Below are 25317 nucleotides of genomic sequence, written 5' to 3'. Positions count from 1 at the left end.
GTTGGACTGATGGTCAGCCTTTTTCTAAAGTAGTGAACATAGTCAATGCTGAAATGTGTAAATGTCTGAAGTGTATTTGATCAAATGAACTATGACTACAGTGTATATTCATGCTCTTACAAATATGATACAATATATTTTGTGGTTCTGTTAAATGTTAACAGCCCGAGGCCTGAAGTCACGACTTAGGGGTTGTGACCACTTAATGGACGATTCACAGAGCCTAATGCACTCTGAGAAAATAAAGTGATTTATTTATCTCACTAAAATGTAAAGTTCAAAGAGTGGGCATCTCACACCTCATCCTGACTGAACTCGAGCGAGCGATTGATAAAAAGTGATTAGAATGCAAACTTTTCAATCAGCCTGTCCAGACATGCTTTTAAAAAAAAACATTTTTTATTTCTTTTTAATGATTTTATTGCCTTCTTGTGATTTTATGTAGCTGTAAAGCACTTAGAATTACCTTGTATACGAATTGTGCACATTGCCTTGCTAGCAATGTGGCTCCATCCAGCGATGACGCCGACCCTCTATAAAGTCGCCCGCGCTGTCTCTATGTGGACGACATTTCGCGGCGGCGGACCGCCCCTAAACACTTCTTATTGGTTTAAATGAACACGCTGCTTCCTGTTGACAAGCGAGTTAGCAACAGGTCAGCATCACTCAGGGAATAATGGATGAGGAGAAGCTGATCTTACCGTGGAACAGCACCAAATGGTTTATGACCCCAGACACCCGTACCACAAAGATCTGAACTGAAGGGAGCCAGAGAACTCTGTGTTTCAAGTGAGTACTTTCTGAACCAATAGAATCTCTCCCGACAAAATCGTCACGCTGCATATCAGGACAGCCTCGAGAAATTTCGTCGTTGAATCGCGTCAGTCTCGCTCGCTCGCTTTCAGTCAGGATGAGTTGTTACTATGATGGAACCTGACATTTTGTTGAAGTGAAATTTCTTAACAAATCACAGAAAATCCCTGGCAATTCAGGGTACAATACCATTTAATATATCTTAAAATGGAACTCCCCCTTTGATTTATGACATAGTGTTGCCGTGCTTTTGTGGCAGAATTATAGTTTTGTCTGCACTTGCTGCTCCTTGGGTAACTTTACAGTCGTTGCATAGTTAAGTCTATTTGTGCTGATTCAAAGTGTTTCTGAACTGCTGAGCAGACTCTTTTGAGTCAACGGGGTCCTCCAATTAGCCAGCACTTCAGAGAGATGTTGAATGTGGAGATTATTGGGTGAGAATTTACAGGCTGTTTGTACAAGCCTGAATTTGGAAGAAGAGGTCTTTGTGCATATAAGAGCAGCTCCAGGATATGTGGTGTAACCCCAAGCTCCATATTATTTAGTTAGTATATTTTCTTAATTTAATTCAGTCTAACTTCATGATTAGTTTTTCATCAAGTTTCCTGGGTAGTGCTGCACGCTTACTCAGCTTTTGAGGGGACAAGTTAGTTAGAATTTTTTTCAGCTTTGTGCCCCACCCTATAACTGTTTTTGTAAATGATTTTTGAGGCATATTCATGAGTTCTGCACAGTTGGTGTTTGCATGAGTGCATGCGATAGAGAGTGTGTGTAAGTGCACATCTGTCTCTGAATGTGTACCCTCTTTACTGAATAGTCCTTCCTTGATTCTGTCATTCCACTTGAATGCCTGGTTGGTCAACGACTGTCTCTGCGGGTGGCATGATGTTTCGCTCCCTAGGAGGGCTTTTAGCATGTTTGGCTTCCGTGCATGTGCACGTCTTTGTTATTTTGGTGTGCTTCCTGGGTGTGGTGCTTTCAGCTATACCTTTTGCCTCTTCGTCAGAGGCATATGCACACACTGTTAGCACAGCACACACACACTTTGTCAGAACACAGATAGACATGAAGCATTTTTGATCAGTTTTACTATCATTAACTTGTTAAGTAATACATTCAGTCAATGCAGTCAATGTTTATTTAAATTTGAAATACAGTGAACGATGAAGACATAATGTACAGTATACCGTCATGTGAAAAAGAAATGGCATTGTCTTTCAATTCTAAGGTTATATGTATCAGAGCGTAATGGGAAAAAAATATGGTCCTTACTGAGTCTAGTTTAGGTAAATAACTTATTTAGTTGTATAATAATTTTCAATCTGAAGTCCATCATTCTACGGCATGAAACATTATTCAGAAATGTAAAACATTCAAGACAGTTGTCAATCTTCCCAGCTGTGGATGTTCTAGCAAGTTCACCCCAAGGTCAGACCATGCAATCCTAAGAGAAATGGCAAAAAACTCAACAGCAACATGTCAGACTCATTTAAAGTGTTACATGTTAAAGTTCATAACAGTACAATTAGAAAATGTATGGCCTCTTTGGAAGGGTTGCCAGGAGAAAGTATCTTCTCTCTAAAAAGAACATGGCAGCATAGCTCAAGTTTAATAAGTTAATTCTTAACAAACCACAAGGCTTCTGGAACAATGTTGTTGTTTGGACAGAAGAGCCCAAAGTGGAGATAATTGGTCATATTGCACAACTCCAGATTTGACAAAAACACAGCTTATAAGCACAATTGTTTTATATAAGCTATATATCAAGAAGAGTGGGGTAAAATTCTTCCACAACGATTCAAGAGACTGATAATGTCATATAAAAAACAATTACTATAGGCTATTGGTGCTAAAGGTGGCTCCACAAGCTATTGAATCATGGGGTGTAATTAGTTCCACACACTAATTCTGCATTCTGCAGAATAATGGCATGGTGCAATATTTTATGTTGTTGCTCATCTGGTGTGAATGGGTTTGCTTTATCTAATTTCAAGAAGTGGTAAGGACCAGATGATTTTTTTCTTTTTATTACTGATACGAAAACCTTGGAAATATAAGAAGATGTATTTTCTCTTCTTTCTTTTTCATCACTGTAGCTTGTTCAGAAAATACAAAGAAGATCAAAATACACAAATGACAAACTTGGACTGGAATGATGATAAAATAGATAATTGAATGCCTAGATGTAACTACCTTTGCTGCTAAAAAGTTTTAATTTCATCACAAATGCTCTCACTCAGTTCCACTTTGGCATTTTTCCTTACAAACTTAAAAGAAAATGTGCAAACAGGCATACACACACACACACACACACACACACACTCCCACCCACACATTTGCGCGTGCACGCATATAAATCAGGACTAATTGCAGTCTTTGAGCACTAGACTAATCTGGTTAGAACACACTTCTCCAATTAGCATAAGATGAACTGACCTCACTTGTTATTTGACCTCTGGTGCTTATGCATCACACACATATAACGAGAGAGAGGAAAAGGAGAATGAGGCAAAACAGTAGAATTACTTCTAATCCAGCATCTGTTATGGAAATACTTACCCTCCCCCTTGTGGGGCACAGCAATGATTTAACAGGCTCTTTGACTACTACAGATTTACCTGCTGTTAACTCTGCCATAAAATAGCTTTTGGCTTTGTTCAGCCGGTTGAGGGGGTGCATCTCTGCGGGGGTGGTAGGCACACTGCGATCACATCCTCCAATGTGTCAAAAGTAATTAGGATGATCGGAGAGTGTACCCTATTATGTGGAGAGAGGTGTGTGCTGTGTGCTGTTAATTAGAATGATGAGTAGACTTTAATAAGCCCAGCACAGACCATCAAATACGGTACTTCTCTCGTTTTGTTCTGATTAGACTTCTTTTCTCCTTCAAACTAAGAATTCCCGGGGCATGTTTGCAGATATATGCTGCTTTATTCACTAATTCACAAGATTGCAGTCAAAATGATTTGTGAATGAGTGGAATAGTCAACTGAAAGAAAGTAATAAATTACCTGGTTCAGTCATTTCAACCTGGAAGGTAAAATAAATTGTCTTTGAGAACAATTTCACTCTCTGGAATAATTTAGGTTTATTTATGATGATTTATTGCAGTCCCCAATGAAAAGAGATGTTGTGATTATTATTTTTTTTGTATTATTTGACTTCATAAAAAACAGCAAGTTAGGTGTATTTTTTCTTTGTTTGCTTGTTTTCAGTGTTTGCATGTCACTCATAATTTGGTCAGAATGCTTAAGCCTTCAGTAAGAACATGAAATATGGAATTACATGGGCCTCCCAATATTTTTGAGCAAGGTGGTGCTATCAGTTTGAAATAAATGTAGCTTTTATAAACAAATTCTCCAGTGAATTTGCCTCAAAGTACATCTTTACACCCAGCTTTGAAGCAGGACAATGGTTGTTTGGTGCCAATCCGCCAATCCAGCGCCATTGTTCTGTTCTTGCAAGACTTTGCTGGAAGATATATTTTTCCAAAATGTCTTGTGTCAACATTATGGATTTCTCTCTTTATTACCTTTTTTTTCTGTTTCAGCTCTTTTTTTCATTCAAAACTTCAAAGACTTCTTTACTTTCCAAAGTCTGCTCGCTGTAGAAATAAAAATTGTCTGTATTCTGCTGCACATCCGTTTCTTTGTTGACAACATGCCACTGAATGCACTGAAACTACAAATTAGACAGTAACACTTGTGACAGTTTTGAATAAGCTTTGGTCCAAAAATTTGATAGTCGACTACATTTTTGCATGGCAAGCATTTCATTATCCAAAATGACCTCATCTCTCCAGGGAGAGCTGAAAAATCGGGTTCTGCTGTAATTAGGCAAGCTCGCTGACACAAAAAGAAGCAGCCAAGGTAGAGGAGGGATGAAAGATAGGGAGGATGAACAGAAACGATGAATGTAGGGAGAGCGAGAGGAGGAGGGGAGCAGATAATGAAGGCAAGGTGACAGTATGAAAGAGTGCAAGAGGAGGAGTGTTTGTCAAGAATCAAGCAGGTGGGGGTTGTTTGCCTGCAGCCGCCTCATGGTGTGATATCGTTGAGTGTTCTCGCCATGCTTTATTACAAAGACTTCTGTATTAGGGTCTGTTATCAGCTTGCCAGCTAACTTATGTTTGCTCGAGCATCTCAGCGTGTCCTCTTGCTGTGTTGTGTCACTGTTAATTTTGCACACATTTGTTTAATTCAGCCACAAGAAACAGAAGAGATGAGAAACCCTGTTGTGCAGAAAATGCTGATTAAAGACAGTACTTTATTGAGCCCCCAAGAGTTTCTTATGGGCCATAAACCAGAAAGATGTATTTGAAGCAAAGCAGAATTCATATCTATTTAGAAAAAAACAATTGCCTTTAAATTTTCAATCCCTCCGACAGCTCGGAAACTGAACAGATCAAAGTTTAAGATAGTTCTCAAAGCTTCTCACATAGCGATGTTTCACCTTTAATGCCGCAGGAAACATGACATAATAACATATCAGGATATCAGATTAGTGTTGCCATCTTTTCTTTTGTTCACAAAAGGCTTTGTTGTAGGGCTGTCATATCGGATACTACTTGGTTTTCCAAGACTTTTGTTGTATTCAGCCATAACATTAAAACACTTAACTAATTATGCTGATCTGTCTCACGCCAATCGGAACAGATTTGACTGGCGGGGAGCTGGTCATTAGACCTGTGGGTGTGTAATATGATGTTGCCTAGGTACATTGGCAGTACATTGTTTTAGGCTCAGTGGGGTGCAGGATGGGTTACACTTTAGATATTAGACATGTTTCAGTGAATTCCACAGATGCAAAACAGAATTTTGGTCGGTAAGTGTCACTGCCTTTATTCGGTTTCTGATAACGTCTGCCCACTGTCTTGGTATGGCTCACTTTTATGTTTTCCATGAAAGATAGTACTGCATAACTGATTCTAATTGGTACTTCTTTAGGTGTTAAATCAGCCGAGGTTCCAAGCAATTCAAGCCAATACTATAATGTACCATGGACAGACTACAGACTGCTATTTCGTCAGAGAAAACCTCTGCAAGTGGGCGTTAACAACAGTGTCTTTGCAGCAGCACATGCACCAACGCACCACCTCATTTTATGAAGTCATTTAGATGTCCAGCATACAATTTATAATGCAAATCACAGATACCTAATTAGTGTGCATGGATTGGGTGTTATTTGTATAAATGAATAATAATAAATACACGAAGACTCCCAAAAGATATGCTGAAACTCTTCTGAACTAGAAGCCTGTCACAAACACATTTAGTGAAATAACCACTCTGTACTCCTCTATATTCCTCACTTAAGTTATTAGTTTAATTGAATAAAAGTGTTTCCTAAATTAGTGAAATAATAATGTAATAAACATACACACAGGGAAGTTGTGTCTTTGTCACCACACATGCTGCAAAGCAAAAGAATTAATAATGCCCATGTCAAGGGGTTACTGTCCGTCGTGGAAAACGAAACATGCAGACTTGAACCATACTGCACCATATAATGGTAACAACACCGTTGTTTTCGCTGTTAAGTGCAGCACCACTGATGGTTGATGGGGGCTGGTTCAAAACTTGTGTGGCTTGGGCAGAGTTATTCAAAAAGTCGATACATTCCCTACCATGACATAGATGCCCTCCTTATGGTCAGTATTTGTCATTTAAAAAAAAACCTGCTGAGGTTTATTGATATGAGGCCCTTTAGTGTGGATCTGTATTTTTTTTCAGTCAAGTTTCTCATATCAGCTCAGCTCATGTCACATATGGACACATTGGGCTTTTGAAATGATCAACACCTAATTTTCATTATATGTCTATGATGAGTTTTAAATGTTTTACTATATTGAAATATAATTTCTGTTTTACATAATATTGAGTTTCTTTTGAGGAATGTTAAAGCATTTTAAGAAATCATATAACAAATTTCCCATTATATAAAAGTGCTGTTCTTCCGATTTCCTGTAAAACCAGAAGATAGAGTGACAGATTTGCTCCTCTCCTTGTTGTTTTTTAGGGAAGTGACTAACCAAATTAATACCATTAAGTACGCTACATCTATAAAAATGCTTTTTGTCATTGTAGGGTCAGCTACTGGTGAATAGGTGATGAATAATGCAAAATGGATCATACAAATACGCTTAAATGTGAAACATTTGAAAGCCCTGTTGTCAAAGTTCAAGTCTCCTGCAGTTACTGTTGCATGTGTACCTGTGTTTGTGTGTCTTTGGGCCAGGGGAGATCCTGCTAATGGATCTAACTGCTTGTTGCTATCTCCCCTCCACTGTAACCTGTTGTTGCTAACTGCTTTTTATATCTGACTGCTACAAGATTTCAACAAAGACGATTATATAGAGAAGCATATCATAAGGTGTTGTTAACGAGTGGATGTTATTCTGCTTCACTACCTGATACATTTAAGTAGGAAATCTGCTTTTTAACAGTTTTCTGTTGGGTAAAGGTTAGACTAGCACCTAGATTAACAGGATTAGCTTTGTTGTCATTTTGTCATGTCATTATTGCCATAGTTTATACAGTATGAACCAGATCTTATCCCTTTTTTCTCAGTGTGTGAACAGAATAGAAGAAAAGCATTGGAGTATTTATGTGAAGTTCAGTTTTATGAATATGAATGGCACACCGTGAGCTGACTATGTTTTAAACACATACCTATCCTCTTCCGGCAGCTCATTCTTTTCACCTCTTTCCCCCTGACGGTCTCTCTTTTTGTCCAACAGAGACAGTGATGGATACAAGGACAGCAACAGCTGAGCTTGGCTGGATATCGTTTCCTGCTAATGGGGTAAGAACAATGTGAAAATGTGTGCTACGTGTGTGTGTGTCTGTGTTTATGTGCTGGCAGTCATGGGGAAATTTGACTACACTTAACAGTGGTCTATTAACAAATCAGTCAAAATCCTAATCACAGGGGCAAGGTGAAGGCAATTAACCACTACTACTGCAGAAAAGAAAGCATTCCAAAAGATCATAGAAATGCCGCACACCAGAGTCAGACAAATGGAGAATGTTAAATTGAGTTGCGTGGAAGAGGATAGGTTTTTCTATCCTCTTTCTTGAGCTCAGCTGGCTTCTTTAAATTCCAGCTCGGCAACTAACGGTCACAGTGGTCTGCTGTGCGAGTGTGTTGTGAGGTGAGTGGCTCTAATTGTGATGAATGGTTGTCTCCGTGCAGCACAGAACAAGGCAGGGCAGAGAAAAAGAAAATGAGGGAGGCAGGAAAATGGAAGGCAAAAGAAAAACTTTAATTTGTGTCACGTCTTTGTAAACCCATTAATCATTTTTGCCTATTACGTCGCTTCTCCCTGTGCCTTGTCCCCTCTCATACCCATTGCCCCTTCTTCACACAAACATTCCCAAGTGGGAGGAGGTAAGCGGCTATGATGAGAATCTCAACACCATCAGGACATACCAGGTGTGCAACGTGTTTGAACCCAGCCAGAACAACTGGCTCCTTACCACTTACATCGACCGACGGGCAGCACAACGCATCTATGTGGAGATCCGCTTCACTGTACGGGATTGTGCCTCCATACCAAGTGTCCTGGGCTCCTGCAAGGAGACGTTCAACCTCTATTACCTAGAAACTGATAGAACTGTGTCAGAGGGTACCAAAGGGGTGGAATACTGGGCAAATGCCCCCTTTCTAAAGGTAACAGCCCAGAAATACAAATAAGTTTGAAAATATGTGGAGCCATTGTTTCCAGTAGTGTTGTAACAGCATGAATTATCATTTTAAAAGTCAAATTTATCTGCAGATAGATTCTATAAAGATTGCTCCAAATGCTTATTAAAAATGTAACTTCCATCATCTGGCTTGTTGGGGTTTATAAATGACTGAATTCTACTTAAATTTCCAATTATGTTGTTGTTGTTTCTGAGTAATAACAATGTCTGTGTTGATATGTAGGTCTTTGATACCCAGCAATTATTAAAGTTTATTCCGAACGTATGCTAATGCTTACCTTCTTTTATTTGGCTCATGCCTCTGCTTATTTCTTCTTCTTTCACAGGTGGACACCATTGCAGCAGATGAGAGTTTCTCCCAGGTTGATTTTGGTGGCAGGCTAATGAAGGTGAACACTGAAGTTAGGAGTTTTGGGCCTCTGTCCAAAGGCAGAGGATTCCACTTGGCCTTCCAGGATCTGGGTGCTTGCATGTCTCTTCTGGCTGTTAGAGTGTTCTACAAGAAATGTCCCAGCATAGTGCAGAACTTTGCTTTTTTCCCAGAGGTATGCAGCAGAACTGAATTAAAGTGGTGGGGATTTTTTATCAGACTTTTTGCAACTGTTAGACAGTCTAGGATTTTTTTAAATTCTCATTTTGTGCAGACGCTGACAGGAGCAGAGTCCACCTCATTGGTCATCGCCAGAGGAAACTGCATCCCAAATGCAGAAGAGGTAGATGTGCCCATAAAGCTCTACTGTAATGGAGATGGAGAGTGGATGGTACCCATCGGCAGCTGCAGCTGCAAGGCGGGCTATGAGCCAGACAATGGCAACGTGTGTCGAGGTAAATCTATTAAGAACATTGTGCTTGTCTAAAATAGGTTTGTGAGAAAGAAAAGAAAAAATGAAACTCTGACATCCTGCATATAAATGCCATATTGTTTTGAAGCAAAAGCCAACAAGCCAGTGTGACAATAAATCAATAACAAACAAACATCCTGCCAATTTTCCGCCACAGAAGGCATGCTATGGTAGCAATCAAAATGTCAGAGCATACAAGAGGTAACGGATCATGCAAAAAGCTGAAACCATACAAAGTATGTCCGCAGTTACAATCAACCTCAGTTTAAAATAAGCAGCTATATGTCTCAGATATGGTATGGACATTTTTGTTGAATACATTCTTCACTCAAGTCCTGCCTTGGTTTACAAACAATATCATAACTTTACAAATACAGAATGTTTTATGTTGAATAAATTCAGCACAAAATGCAAATGTTATGTTCAGCCCAAGAGAACAAAGCATAACATTATTGACAGTCAGACAGTTTTCAGCTGAATAATTTCATACAAGTAAAGTGTACATGATGGCGGATTTTTGCCCAAGGGGGCAGCACACACCGCTCCATATGTTAATATTTGTTGAGACACACTTGGATGAAAATGGTCCAGAAAAAGCTCCTCCCCAATGTCCCAAATATTTCCACCTTATTTCCTTCCTTTTTATATCTGGCCTCCTTCCCCATTTCCTCTCCAAAGTCGTACCCATCATTTCTTATCCTCTCCGGAGAGTCTCATCCATTTTGTGCGTGCGTGTGTGTGTGAGTGTGTGTGCGCGTGTGTGTCTGTGTGTGTGGGAGGGGGGGCGTGTGATGTACGTACATATGGTGAAATGATAAGTGAGGCTGCTTCATCCCATGTTAATTAGTTTAGCATGTTCCAGCCAGATTACTGCGCTGCAAATTAGTCCCGAACTGTCAGAGAGTATTAGAAAGTAGGGAACGATAGAAAAAGAAAGAAAGAAAGATTTTTTACTCCTGTTCAACTGCCAAATATTTTATTTCAAAACAGTAGCATATTGTGGTTTTAGCCAGTTCTGCCCAGCCCCTGGACTGTCCGCGACTAAAAGGCTGCTAGATTCAGTGCTTGTGTTGCATTACTGACATATTATCAAGTGATATCATTTAAAAACATCTTCACATTCTTAATTTTCTCGTCAAAATGATATTTTATGTAATTGTTTGAGTTTACACAGACAATTAGAAAAAATAATATTGACTTTGAGCCAATCTATTTTTATCCATCGATCCATTTTCTTTACCTGCTTAATCCAGTTTGGGGTAGCAGGAGGGGGTGTGGCCTATCCCAGCTGTCATTGGGCAGGATGCAGGGTTCACCCTGGACAGGTCACCAGTTCATCACAGGGCCACACTGAGACAAACAAAACAAACAACCATGCACACTCACACTCACTCCTGGGCTCAGAGAGAACCCACACATGCACACGGAGAACAAGCAAACCCCACACAGCAAATGCCCCAGCCAGGATTTGAACCAGAAACCCTCTCGCTGTGAGGATATGGTGCTAACCACCACACCACTGTGCAGCCCTTTGAGCCTATCCTCTTAGAAAAAAAAACAAAAAACTCAATAGGATATTCTTAGATTGTATGGCATATTTGAGTACGCTAACCAAAGACTCAGTTGACATATCTTGACAGTCTCTGTGATGGCATGTCTGCGTACTCCTGCTTCATGTCCTTTACTCAAAGCTTCTTGCTGAAACAGTGATTTAAGGTGTCGTGGAACAGCGCATGTCCTGTCTGTCTTCTCCAAGCTGGCATCTTTTTGGTTTGTTTTTCTGCCAATCAGCTGATAACTTCTTGGCAGGAAGCTGGACTCACTATTGGAACAGATGGTCGTCTTTTTGTGTGTTTGTGTGAGGGTTTGAGCATGTCAAGCCACAGAGATGGTGCTTATTTTGCATCAAATAAGCATATTGTGCAAACCATCCGGCAAAACTGGCTTGAGATCAAAGAACTGCGTGTGTGTGTGTGTGTGTGTGTGTGTGTGTGTGTGTGCGCGCTTGAAAGAGTAAGAGAGAAGGTGTGTGTGTGTGTGTGTTAGAATTCAGCTTGTGTCTTTAAATGCATCACTCTATAAATGCTAGCTCTGGCACTGAATTTCCCCCACTGTGTTCTCCAAACAATGCTTCCAGATTTTTGCAAACCAGCAGGCTTTCAACACAGGTACACACACACACACACACGCGCGCGCTGATACAAGTTTTAATAATTGATTAGTTAGGGTCTGTGCCAACTTTAGACAATTGTCATCCACATGGTCACTGTGTGACTCTACACAGCTTGCAAAGGGCACTGAGGGAAACGGAGAAATAGTCTGTCTCTTTGTGCCTATTTAACTTTTTCAGACCTTATTTCTATTTAACTATGTGCTTGCATTACTGTCTCCTCTATATTTTGCCCTTTTTTTCTTTTTACAATCCCAGAAACTAAAGCGCTTGGGATTTTGCAGCTCTTAACTCTATATTTTAGATTTAGAATGTCCTTAAATGTGATGCTGAAAGGGATTGTAAATAACATGACAACACTTTAATTCAGTAGCAGAATAAATGTTTAAAAATACAAACATTTTCTGACATAAATAGATGGTATATCATGCTGGATTTTTGTTGTTTTGCAAATGCGTTATTTTTGTCCATTCCTCCTTTACAAGTATGTGCAAAAACTCAAGCCACATTCACAGACTGTATCAAGGGTTACTAGTTTGAAATCTATAGACATTTGGACACACACATGCACATACATAAGACAGAGGGGTATCTAGAGATAGGTAATAGAGAGAGGAAGCAGGACCTGTTGCCATGGTGACATGCCCCATGTGTAGGAGCAAGGTTGTTGAATAAATGACCTTGACAAGCCTGATGTCTATCTGTCCATTCAAGATAGAAAGACAGACACGCTAACACACACACACACACACACACACACATACACACAAAGAGGGACTAACACTCGTGCATAGAAGGCCTTCAGGGAAAGTAAATGAATGGATATACAGAAAATAACAGAAAAGTAAGCTGATACAGACAGGCAGAATGGATTGGAAAAGGTGAGGAAAGTATGTTTTTTTTTTACATTTTAGGTTGTAAGCACCCTTTGCAACAGTTTTAAAGGACGTGGGACTCTGATGTAAAGACTCAAATGGTCTGTAACCCTGTAACAGTAGTGTTTCACAGCTTTTTCGTCTTTTTTTTTTTTTAAAAACCTTGAGGTCGTGTTTATGTTTTTATTACAGAGTGACAGTGTAGTGATAACAGGAAATAAAGGAGACAGAGGAGCAGCAAAGCTCCTTGGCTGGTGTTTATTCAAGTTCATGGTCGTAGGCTCAAACCAACTATTCCAAATATGGAGGGCTGTTAAATATTTGTATTTCTTTTTCAAACTAAAATCATCTTTCCTCAATCCAAATGGCTATTAAAACGTTTGCCTTCTCATACAGTCAGACAAAATATTGTCTGGTGGCAGTGAACTGCACTGTTTAAATGACTCAAATGATCCTACAGTAGATCTAAAGATGTAGGTCTAAAAACAGTTTCACAGCACCATTTTACCCTGTGCAGTTCACACCTTATCCTTATCAAATCAAATCAAATCAAATTTATTTGTATAGCACATTTCATGTACAAACAGTTCAAAGTGCTTTTGTCAGTTTGATCGTTGTACATTTGATTTAGTAATCATTTTGATAACATTGACAATTATTGTCTTTATTAAAAAAGTCATGTGAAAATAACAAAAGTTATTGTAATAAACAATTTTCCAAAATCTCCCCACTTGTTTCGTTCAAATAACAATTCAGACCCTAAATATCCCCAGTCAAATACTGATTTCAACCATCCATCCCCGGCCTACAGTTAAGCACAGATTGATTATACCCATGCTAAATTCAGATTTTTTTTTTTTGTTTTATATATGGATTTCTTCCAACTTAAAATCACAAAGTTGAGTGACAATCGACATTTGTGATCAGTGATGTGTTAGATTTTATTGATAAATATGCTATTATTTTTATAGTACTGAAGTGAATATGATAAAACATATCAATACAGAAGCATATTAGATGATTTGATAAATAAATATTTAATGTACATACTTAATACATAATTGCTAAAAATGCCGTAGCCAAAATCCTTCATTCATCATGCAAACAATCATTGGCAAAGCTAAATCAAGTGGTTCTTATGATTTCGAGCAGCCGTTTTTGCATGTCTCTTTTGGCATTTGAAACCCTTTCCTCCTCTGCATCTTGAATTCTTTACAGTTTAAAGAAATCCTTAGCATCACTTTTGGCTTCAATTTTTTTTTTTCACTGAATTTGGATGGAATTCAGGTTGTGACCGAATGTTTCCCTTTTCTAATAGTAATTTCTTAACCTCTTTGTCTGCATTTTTTCAGATCAATGTCTTGTCATAATTTCCAGTGCAAAATCCCAGTGATTAGCAAGAGGAATCACTCTGGACTGTAATTCCTTAAAGAAAGTTTCCTATAAAAAAAACATTAGCATGGGTATGAACAATTCTGGGATTAACCTTACAAAAAGTTTGCTTTCAAACAAAGAGCATCTCTGATATTTTATCATTTATATGCTGTTAAACGGCTTTCCGGGTTACCATTTGAGGGCAGTCATGTATAAAACTGTTCATGAACAAGCTTGATCAAGTGCTGTGTTATGATCTGAAGTGTATTTTAACAGTAATATCTATGTAATTTCATGGAACTCTGTGGCTCGTGCACAACATGATATGCAGTAAAACCAGGGAACAAAAAGCAGTTTCCTTCTTTGTGAATCATGTTAGAATAAAAACATCAGCAGAACAAAGAAATGACAACATAAAATTTCAAACAACAAAATATTACTACTTTTGGAATACAAAACTCTTACAGTGTTTTGCATTGTTTCCTTACTCCCTCATTTTTTTTTTTTTTTTTACTGTCTCTTGCTTCCTCAGTTTTTACACGTTCTTTTTGTCTTTGTCTTTCTGAGATCTCCCTGAAATGAGTTTTTGGAACTTGGGATGTCTGTGTTACATTTGCATTTTGACCTTACAGCCGCTAAAATTTCCCGGGGATAGAGGAAACATTCATGAAAGAGAAGGGAGAAGATACATCACAAAAGATGAATCAGAACTGAAAAAGAGAACTTATAATAAATCTCATTAGGTTTTTCTGTCTTTTGGCTGAGTTGTTTCAGTTTTATTCCTCATTTCACACATCTCTTTTTCCTTAGTTGATATTTTCTCTTTTCTAATGTTGAGATTTAGTTTATCCTCGAAAAAAAAGCAGTTATAAAACCCCATGTGTGAATTAAAAACAGGCCATGTTGCATTTCAGATGTTTGACCAGCTCATGTTTAACATCAAATTGAACATCTTATATACTAGTTTTAAACTATTGTACAATTAAAAATGTTTTTTGTTTAGTTTGTCATAAATAAACAAATTCTGCAAATACAGAATTAGGCTCGAAGCTTGAAATAAATATGGGCTAACATGCTATGCTAACAGGCTAACATGCTTCTAATATGCGCTGTAAATGTGTGTTTCCATAAAGCCAGTAAAATGACATATAGCAGTATCATGGTAAAAGAGTCTGTTCCTTGGCAGAGATTAAACTTTGTTTCAAATAAATATGCATTCAAAAATGAATAATGCCACATCATTTTTGCCAGACCAGCTGCAAAAATGTAGGATGGAGCTTTTTTTGGAGCTCAGTGACATTGAGAGTCATATAGCTGGTCAATATTTTTGACCTCTGCACACGGCACTTGTCTCGGCTGCCAGTGTTTCTTGCTTGATGATTCCAGTAGTCGATCCAAAAGCAAATGTGCAACTTGTTAAAAAAAAACAAAAAAGCGTGGAACTTAAAAAGAAAAGAATAGGGGCTTTTGTGCAGATGCAAACTTCAGATTGCTCTTTGGTTTCCATCAGTTAAACCGTTAAAAGTTAGGGCCATCACAGCCCACACGGTCATTGTGACTTTTTTTTCCATCATTTTTAACATCAACTTTTTCAACTTCTGTCAGTGTGGCAGAAATGTTCAATACATTGGGATTCTCAGTTCCATAAAGAGGTTTGTCTTCTCCCTGTTGGAATGCATGTATTAAAAGGGGATGTATGCAGTCTGAAGAAAAAGAATATATCATAAGCTCAGCATAAGCCCCTGGGAAATTAATGTTGGACAAGACAGACCGACATGATTCAGGTAAAATGTTCTCATTGCGCATATGGAGGTTTTTCCTAGTGTTCAGTCTTGCTCTCTTACTATAAAGGCCTGCTCGTTAGGTCAAGTGGAGATTCCAAATTGGCCATAAATATGTATGTAAGTGTATATAGTGGGGACGGTCTGTGTAACCCTCGTGGCCTTTTTCAATATCAGCTGAGAATATCAGACCTACCTGAAAAGGTGATGCAACCTAGTTTTCTGCTCTTCTCCGAATTAATGAATTTGTGACCTTTCATAGAAGGGTGGGACTCGTCACCCTGGTAACAAAGCAAGCTAGCCTGACAGACAGACATGAGATGAGCACAATTATGTTATACATGCTGCAATCAATGACGGGCATTACGGTCATACTGGCTCTCAATCGAAAGACGTGTGCCCCACATATTGTGTCTGTAAGATATAAGTGTCCATCTGATTAAAAAATCGATTCAGCTCATGGAAAGATGGATAGGTGCTGTAACTGACCCAGATATAGGACACAGCGAAACAAAAGTATTGTCCCCATTGCAGACAATTAATTCACCAGGATTTTGTGTTGCACACAAAGTGCTTCTGTGTATCTTGTCAGATCAAGACAGTTTGCTACCATTCAAAGAAAACCCCCATCTGTGCCATGTCAACTTTATAGAACCAAAGTCAAAGTCAAAGTCAAATTTATATGTATAGCATATTTCATGTATAAAACAATTCAAAGTGCTTTACATAAAATAAAAGCAATGCAGCGGGGAGTGGAAGAAGCAATAAAAATGTATAAAAGAATATAAAAAGAAAGAAAGAAAAATTAAAAAGAATTAAATGTATGAAAAACGAGCAACAGTCTAGATAAGTTCAAAGATACCGTGCAGATTTCATGCATAGACACATGAGAAAAGAAATGCTTTTAACCTTGATTTAAAAATGTCTACATTTGGTGAAAGTTTAATCTCCACTGGCAGTTTGTTCCACTTGTTTGCAGCATAACAGCTAAATGCTGCTTCTCCATGTTTAGTCTGGACTCTGGACTGGACCAGCTGACCTGTCCTTGGATCTAAGAGCTATGCTGGGTTTATATTCTCTGAACATATCACAGATGTATTTTGGGCCTAAACCATTCTGGGATTTGTAAACCATCAGCAGGCTTTTAAAATCTATTCTGTGACTGACTGGAAGCCAGAGTAAAGATTTTAAAACTGGTGTGATGTGTTCAGAACTCTTAGTCCGGGTTAAAACCCTAGCAGCAGCCTTCTGGATGAGCTGCAGATGTTTAATGCTCTTTTTGGGAAGTCCAGTTAAAAGAGCATTACAGTAATCAAGTCTACTGGAGATGAATGCATGGATGAGTTTCTCCTGGTCTTTTTGCGAGAGAAAACTTTTAATTCTGTTGATATTTCTGAGGTGGTAAAAAGCTGCCTTGGTGACAGCTTTGATGTGGCTGCTGAAAGTCAGATCTGAGTCTAACAACACTCCAAGGTTACGAACTTGGTCAGTGATCAAGATATTTACCAATGCTGACCCTCTTCTCTTTGCTACCAAACAGAATGATCTCAGTTTTGTCTTCATTTAATTGTAGAAAATTCTCTCTCATCCAGGAGTTTACTTCCTCCAGACACTGACACAGCACGTCTGCTGGGCTGCAGTCGTCTGGTGACAGAGACACATAAAGTTCTGTAGCGTCTGCATAACTGTGATATTTGATGTTAAAGTTCTGCAATATGTGACCCAAAGGGAGCATATACAAGTTAAACAGAAGAGGTCCAAGAATTGACCCCTGGGGGACTCCACAAGTCATGGCCACTCGCTCAGATTCATAGCTGCCAATTGTAACAAAATAACTCCGGCCTTCTAAGTAGGACCTGAACCAGTTAAGGACCGCTCCAGAAAGTCCAACCCAGTTTTCCAGCCCGTGCAACAGGATTCTGTGATCTACAGTATCAAACGCAGCGCTAAGGTCCAACAGAACCAGGACTGAAACATTACCAGAATCAGTATTCAGCCTAATGTTGTTTAACACTTTGACCAAAGCTGTTTCAGTGCTGTGATAACGTCGGAAGCCTGATTGAAAGATTGACTTCCACTTTCATTTAGAAAGTTGTTGAGCTGGTTAAATACAACTTTCTCAATAATCTTGGATATAAAAGAGAGATTAGAGACAGGTCTGTAGTTGTTCATCATAGAGGCGTCTGGAGTTCTCTTCTTTAGGAGTGGCTTAATGGCAGCTGTCCTCAGTGACTTGGGAAAAATGCCTGATGCCAGTGAGCTATTTGTAGGAGATCACTTTCTACTGAGGTAAAAACAGTTTTTAAAAAGTCGGATGGTATCATATCCAGAGTGCAAGTTGTTGATTTCAGATGCCAAACTGTTTCCTCTAGGATTTTTAAATCAACAATATTAAATTGGGACATAACGTCAGAGTTACTTCTAGGTTTTAGACACAGATTAGATTTCTTGTTTGTCTGTGTGGCGTGAATGTTTTGTCTAATTGTTTTGATTTTTTTGACTAAAAAAGTTGGCAAATTCGTTGCATTTCTCAGTAAAGAGGAGGTCTGGGTTTGACTGTTTCGGAGGATTTGTGAGTTTTTCAACCAAAGCAAACAGAGTTCAAGAATTGTTGACATTCTTATTAATCATTTCAGATAAATGCAGCTGTTTAGCCTTGCACAGCTCTTTGTTATAACTATGCAGGTTTTCTTTGTACAGCTCATAGTGAATCTGAAGCTTTGTTTTCCTCCGCTGACGTTCAGCTTTCCTGCATTCTCTTTTCAGGTTTTTGACCAGTAAAAAATCTAATGGCATGTTTGTCTTAAACAAAGTTTACCAAATGTCGTGTAATCAAGACAAACAGAAGGCACAGAAATAGGATTCAAGAAAATTCTAATTGTTTTTTTTTTCACCTATGTTGAGGAGGCAAAGTCATTTTTTGTTTTTCACTCACCTTCTCTTCTCAGCTTGTCCTCAGGGCACCTTTAAGTCATCCCAGGGGGCAGGATTGTGCCAGCAGTGTCCGCTCAACAGTCGCTCCACCATCGAAGCTGCCACCCTCTGTGGATGTCGGAACGGATATTACCGTGGAGACATGGACAAACCAGAAGACACGTGCACCAGTGAGTCAGTCTTTCTCTCTCTGTCAGACACGTTAAAGTACATTCTCATTACACCTTCCAGCGATGCATCTAATTTTCAAGATGACCAATACATGCTTAAGGTACCAACATCTGACGCATTATAGCAAATGAGAGGCTGACTCCACCGACAGTCCAATATTTCATAGTTAAGTGAAAAGCCTACATCTGCTTTGATTTATTATACAGCCCCTAGAATTAGAGTGCTGCAAACACTGCCATCCTTGTCAGGGGATTTGGGGAGCAGTCAGTAATAATGCTGCTACATTCCTCCGGCTTCCTATTGAAGTGAATATGTGTTTATTGTGTTGAAGAGGCTATAGAGTTATGCGAGATGAAGGACTGAGTTTCAAAAGCGCAGCCTCTCGGTTCCACAGAGAGCTGGAGTAAGTAGGTGGGAAACATGAATCATTTTGGACTCAGACTCTGAAACTGTGTATACCCGTGTGTATATTTGTACAAAAGGTGTTATCACAAGTGTGTTTTTGCACATCCCGGTGACCTGAATACAACTTCATGAATTGAGGGACAGTCTTATTGGTTCAGTTTTATTCGGTTCTTCTTCATTTAAATATGTCTAAAACGAAGAAAAAAAAAAATCATTCTGTTCAATTTATTTCTCTTCTGCCTCACGTTTACTGTGACTTTTAGACAAACCAGTCAAATGGACTGTTGGGTAACTCACAAACTGCACTGCTTTGCAGCTGTGGCCATGGCATCATCAGAGCTACGGCTATTTAGATGGTGAAATCCAATTCCAATGACTGACAGCAAGTTCCACAGCTTTTTAATGTACCTGACATGTTTTATTATGTTCTCTGTTATCAGCAAGACTCAACCAAGAAATGTAATTTTAATAGTAGAGACTGCAACGCGCCCTCATATGTGAGGAATTATGAGGGAGAGGCAGGTACACGGCAAAAAATGATTTCAACAAGAGGCTTACAATCAGTCTGGTTAGGAAAAGGTTCACAGAAACAAATACAACATTTTCTTAACTGCTTTATCAGAATCCACACCTGAATTTTGGAATGATAAATGAATCGTCTGTAACACATATTTCCTACAGTTGTTTGTCACAATTCTGGGTAATTTCTAACCACAAGAGACCTACTGGTCCAAAAAAAAATTGATCTCGAAAAAATTTGGAGCTTTACTTCACATGTGTGTTCTAGTTTAACAGATTTTCTGTTTGCCATCAGTTCGAAATTATTAAATAAATATCCTAACAACCTTAAACTGATTACATCACTTGTTTGACCGTTTTCCAATATATCATGAAAAGGTACAATGGAGGGAATATTTGTGTCAACACGCTGCACTCACCCGAGTGTGTAGTTATGAATGCACTCTGAGTAATCTTAGCAGAAATGTTTCTAAAAGATTTTTAGATTTTCAGCCCCCCCACCCCCCCACTATGAGCGCTTTGATTTTGCGGCTTTTACTGTCTATTTGAGAACGTACACACTTATACATAATTCACAGGGCCCTCTTAGTCATTTCTTTCGACTATGATTTAGCATATGTCAAGGTTGAACATCCATTTCAACTGCGCCGCTTTTGTTATGCGTGCCTCGCCTGCCTGTGATGTGTTTGTACAGTCAAGGAGAAGAGCATCCGCTAGGCTGAACCTTGTGAAAACCTTGGTTGTGCTTTGAAGACTCACTTTGACATGGAGTGAAAAGAGCGAGAACCAGCAAAAAGAGAAACCAAAGGACTGCTTAGAGACACGGATTTTTCTGATCTGTTGGCTCGCTTTCTGTTAGAGACAGTTTTGGCTGAAGCCCAGAATTCCTTGGAATCTTTACACGTACAGTAGGAAGTTTGAAATAACTGGAAAAATGTTAGGTCACTCTTCAGAGCTGACTTTGTCGAAGATTTGTGGATTGTTGATGTTATTTTCTTCCAAGAATGCACTTCAATTACAACACAAAAAGGCTGCTTTGATAGCCAACATGGAAGCGCACAGGATGCTATCTCTGTTGCAACCTATAATATATTCTAACTATGATGACACGAAGCTTCTTATCAGCCTCTTATGTCTTTTGTGTGTGAAATAGAGAAACTATTGCTGATCATTACCAAAGAATGAGTCAGTTTGTTGCAAATAATTGTTTGAGCAAATATGTCTCTCAAGTTGAACTAAAGCCTAAAATAGAAGTGCATTTGTTTGGTTATTCTTATATCACAGGACACAAACTGCACTATTATTGGAAACTTGATGATTACGTTTGTCGCTGGTCAGACTTTTGTTTATGGAGAAAGATTAACTGTACCAGAAGGATAAAGCCAGAAAAAACACAAACAAATAACAATACCCGTCATAAGATAAATGTGGATGTCCCTCTACAATATCAATTAGTTTTCAAATGTTTCACAGCTGCCACACACCTTCCTCACATTTATTACGTCCATGTTGAACCGTTTTTTTTTCTTTGGGGGGCTGTTTTTTTGTTACATTTTATTCCTGAAATTCAGATTTTTTTAAGTTAATTTTCTAAATACTTTGTATGTCCACTTTTATTTTTAATGACAAATTCATGAATACCAGCAGAAATCTTATTTTTGTTTATTCAAAATATCCCAAAAGAGTGCTACTTAAGTCTGGTGCCATAGCCTGGTCATTATTTTCAACTTTCTTCTTCTAATAACTGCTTCTGTGATTTTAGTGTACTGCTTTGGCTCATTATTTTGTGTCAATATCCTATAAAAAAAAATTCTACCAGATATCTGAGACTGGAAGTCATATTTTCAGCCTGTATTTTGTAAAGTTAAAGATATTCTTGGTGCCATTTATAAATGTAATAATAAACATCCTCTGTAATATCACAGCCTGATATCATATTACAGTGTTTTGGTCATGTTTTTTTTTTCACTATACAACAAACATTAATGCATCCAGGTACATTTTTTTCATACATTTTTGCACGTATTGCTTGGCAATTAGACTAAATGTATCCTTTGATAACAAAAAATATCTGTATGGAAGTGATATTCTTGAATCACTTAATAAAAGAAACAGATTGTTTTCCTGGCTGCTTGCCACAGTTCGATTGCATTCAGCAACTTCAATTTAAGTGGCAAGTTTATTTGTAGTTGCACTTGGTACACAAGGCAATTCAAAGTGCTTTACAGCTACATAAAATCACAAAAGGCAAATAAAAACATTAAATAAAAAATAATTAATTAAATTAAAAGCGAAGAGTGCAGATAAAATACTTTCAGGTGTCATATGCGCAGCTAAATATAACTGTTTCCAGCCTGGATTTAAACATTGTCAGAGTTGAAGCCTGTCTCACATCTTCTGGAAGGCTGTTCCAGATTTTAGGAGCATAAAACTGAAACGCAGCCTCACCTCGTTTAGTCCTGACTCTGGGCACCAGCAGGAGACCCCTCCCTGAGGTTCTCAGAGTCCCTGTTGGTTCATATGGCTCTAACATGTCAGAGATGTACTTTGGCATTAGACCATGAAGAGACTTGTACACAAGCAGAGCTGTTTTAAAGTCTATTCTCTGAGCGACAGGAAGCCAGTGCAGAGACCTGAGCACTGGACTAATGTGGTCGTATTTCCTGGTTTCCTGGTTCTAGTGATTGATATCTGCAGCACTTTGGCATGGCCAGTCACAGCGCAGTTAAAGGACACAATAAATAAAGACCGGAAACATGCTGTTTCAGTGTTCATTCCCTCTTGAATCTCCTTTCTTTTGGCAGGTGTCCCGTCTGCGCCTCGTAATGTGGTCTCAGTAGTGAACCAGACATCTGTGCTGCTGGAGTGGCACTCGCCACGTGACACTGGGCATCGCGATGACTTGTCATATAACATCTTGTGCCGCCGATGCTACAGCAATGAGCGGCGGGCATGCCAGCCATGTGATGACGGCGTGATGTTTGTTCCAGGCAAGCAGACGTTGAAGGGAATGAGAGTTGAGATCAGCAAGCTGCGGGCACACACCTCATACACCTTCGATATTCAGGTTTGTTCCCAGAAAGCTTCGTTTGGACTGTAAATATTTCTTGCTGTGTTTAATAAAAATCAGTTATGACATTTAGACTTGTGTGTCACACACTCATCACTTACAGGCTTAAAAAGGGTTTGGTAAAAAGTTTACAACTTACTCTTTTGTGCTGGATGGCAGCTGTGTTCATCCTAGTTCAGGCTGGATGTCTTAAAAACATTGAAAAAATATTGAAGTTTATAGACCAATCCCTTAGTATCAGTATATAATTTGAAAACTCAACTCTAAATGTGTTATTTGGGATCTATTGGAACTGCTTTGAGTCGAGGATGATTACAGCTTACATCGTTTAACCCTAGAACATTAACGTACATTTTTGTAACACCATCACTAACGTTGGGTGTATTTTAGCTGATATAATATATCCCCAAAAAATACTCATCAAAATATATTAAAACGCAATAATACATATCAAGTTGAAGTACTCTTCTTTTATTTCCAGCTATACAAGGCCTCATAAAACAAAAAAAAGACACCATGGGGGGACCCTATAAAAAGGCTCTTCCCTATAAAAGTTAGGGAATTGTTAAATAGATTCATTAAAAAAAATAATTGAAAAATGATAATGCAGCTGGGATCTAGTCCACCTTTTCCTGGGACATGTGCATCGCATGGGTGAAAATCATCTGACGTTAGTGTTCTAGGGTTAAGAAAAGAGCAATTCACAAGCATTTAAGTCTACAAACACTGCGTATTCCAGTTATCATGGGGAACATTTTTCCATTTGATTTAAGCAAAATTTCGATAAACCTTCTGTCAAAGTAGCCTTGATGCTGTTAGATCTCTGTTTTTTTCTCATTGCAAATTGCTGTCATGTATTCACCGTAATGCTCAAGGATACTGCAGTTACATACACGCTTGCTGACATGCAGGCTTTTATGCAAAATCTGCAATTATATCTCTTAGCTCACAAGGTCACTCTGGAGTCTGTGAAACCAGTATGAAGGCAAAGCTTAAATCTCCTGCCACTTGCCTCCTTTACCATGGAATGTTGGGGCTTTGATTGACTTCAGTAAGTCTCCAAACTAGGCTCTTTAAATACTATGGCCAATGGCCATTTTCTAACTTCTATTGTTGGATGCACGGTTCAACATTGATGGCTAAATGAACCGGAACAGTGATGTGTGTTGACTGTAAATTATTGATTCAATTTCTGATGTTGTCAAGATTAATTTCTGTTTTCTAATCCATTATTTATTCTTCATAAGCAGATTCTGCATCACTTCAAAACATTGCAACTATTCTTAGATAATACAGATAAATTGTGGAACCAAATTTAGATGTCATCGTACAACATCAGCTATCCATTTCATTGTATGACCATCAGATGAAATTCAAAATAGAACACACAATGGAAGGGAAAACGTGAAATAAAAATGGAAATAATAAACAACACTGAGGTAGGGTTTGTAATACATCATAATTCATTCAACCTTTAATTTGCTCTGACAAAAAAAGCAGAAACAAATTAAATCACTGTCCCAATTATTAACTGAGCTCGTGACAAACAACACTCGGCAGTTAATTAGGTTGTCTTTAACCTAGCTCAGAAGCTGCTAATTCTGTCTTTATGCTGGTGAGATGAAGCTGAAAATTCTACACTCAGATTAAATCAGTCTCATTGTTTCTGATACCAGACAAGCTAAAACTCAGCAAGTTATTTATATAGTGTTTATGGGGGTGTAGCAAGGGAGATTCTGCACACAGGGAGACTTTTAGGCTATTTCCGTAAGCCTTTCCAAATCTGAGTCATTTGTATTTGATTGAAAAAAAATGTTAGTATGTCTAGGGCTTCAGGGGTTTCTTATACTTACTCATACTAGCATACCTACTGCATTATTTCATAAAAACCTAAATCTAATCTACCTCACAACCTACACAAATTATCTCAAGGGGGGGGACGACCCAGATTGAGACTTTTTCTTAATGGCTGCCTTGTGGCTGGTTGTGCCTTTCTCGAATGAAGCATGGGCTAAATTTGGGAATTTCATAAGAATGGTAATGAGAGATGTTACAGTGATGTACACTATGAGAAAAAACTTCGACATTCAAGCATGTAAAGATATTCCAAAAGACCCTGCAAACTAATTTTATGATCCCATAAATGAGCATGATGGCTCTTTTAAACAAACATTAATGTTCCCTCCTCATACTTTACAGGCAGTCAACGGAGTGTCCAACAAGAGCCCTTACCCTGCTCAGCAGCTGTCAATCAACATTACAACCAATCAGGCTGGTGAGTTGGGAACATAAAAGCTATTGTGCATGTGTGTGTGCGTTCAAGCACTGAGTGTGTAAGCATACCCTGGGGCACAGTGTATTATATGTGGGAAGGATGGCTGAAGAGATAAAGGAAATTGAGCTACAGCTTTTTAATTCATAAAACATGTTATAAGCTTGTCATCTGTCTGCCTTCTGCCCCCACTCCCCCTCAGTTTTTCTATCACATACACAGCTTTCATCCCTTTCTTTTACTATTTTCCTCTACTTCTGTCTCAGTTTTTCTTTTCTCTGCTTTACCGCTCTTTACTCTCCCAATGTATAATTCTCAGAGACCATACTGAGTTATTTCTCCATCAATACTTAATAGAGACAGACACAAGTGGTATTTTCACCTC

The 25317-nt window shown here is 38.6% G+C and overlaps 1 protein-coding gene across 1 annotated transcript in view; it reads left to right on the top strand.

Annotated features, from left to right (window-relative positions):
• Window positions 1-25317, top strand: part of LOC142400727 (ephrin type-B receptor 1-like) — a 90898-nt gene that overhangs the window by 22015 nt on the left and 43566 nt on the right. The window contains exons 2-8 of the mRNA XM_075485876.1: window positions 7553-7617; window positions 8194-8484; window positions 8846-9064; window positions 9164-9344; window positions 18510-18665; window positions 22395-22657; window positions 24860-24935. Coding sequence (XP_075341991.1) covers window positions 7553-7617; window positions 8194-8484; window positions 8846-9064; window positions 9164-9344; window positions 18510-18665; window positions 22395-22657; window positions 24860-24935 — 1251 coding nt within the window. The remainder of the gene's footprint in view (window positions 1-7552; window positions 7618-8193; window positions 8485-8845; window positions 9065-9163; window positions 9345-18509; window positions 18666-22394; window positions 22658-24859; window positions 24936-25317) is intronic.

The sequence above is a fragment of the Odontesthes bonariensis genome, chromosome 15 (assembly GCF_027942865.1).
Source record: "Odontesthes bonariensis isolate fOdoBon6 chromosome 15, fOdoBon6.hap1, whole genome shotgun sequence".
Lineage (NCBI taxonomy): Eukaryota > Metazoa > Chordata > Actinopteri > Atheriniformes > Atherinopsidae > Odontesthes > Odontesthes bonariensis.
This window is presented reverse-complemented; position numbering and strand designations above follow the sequence as displayed.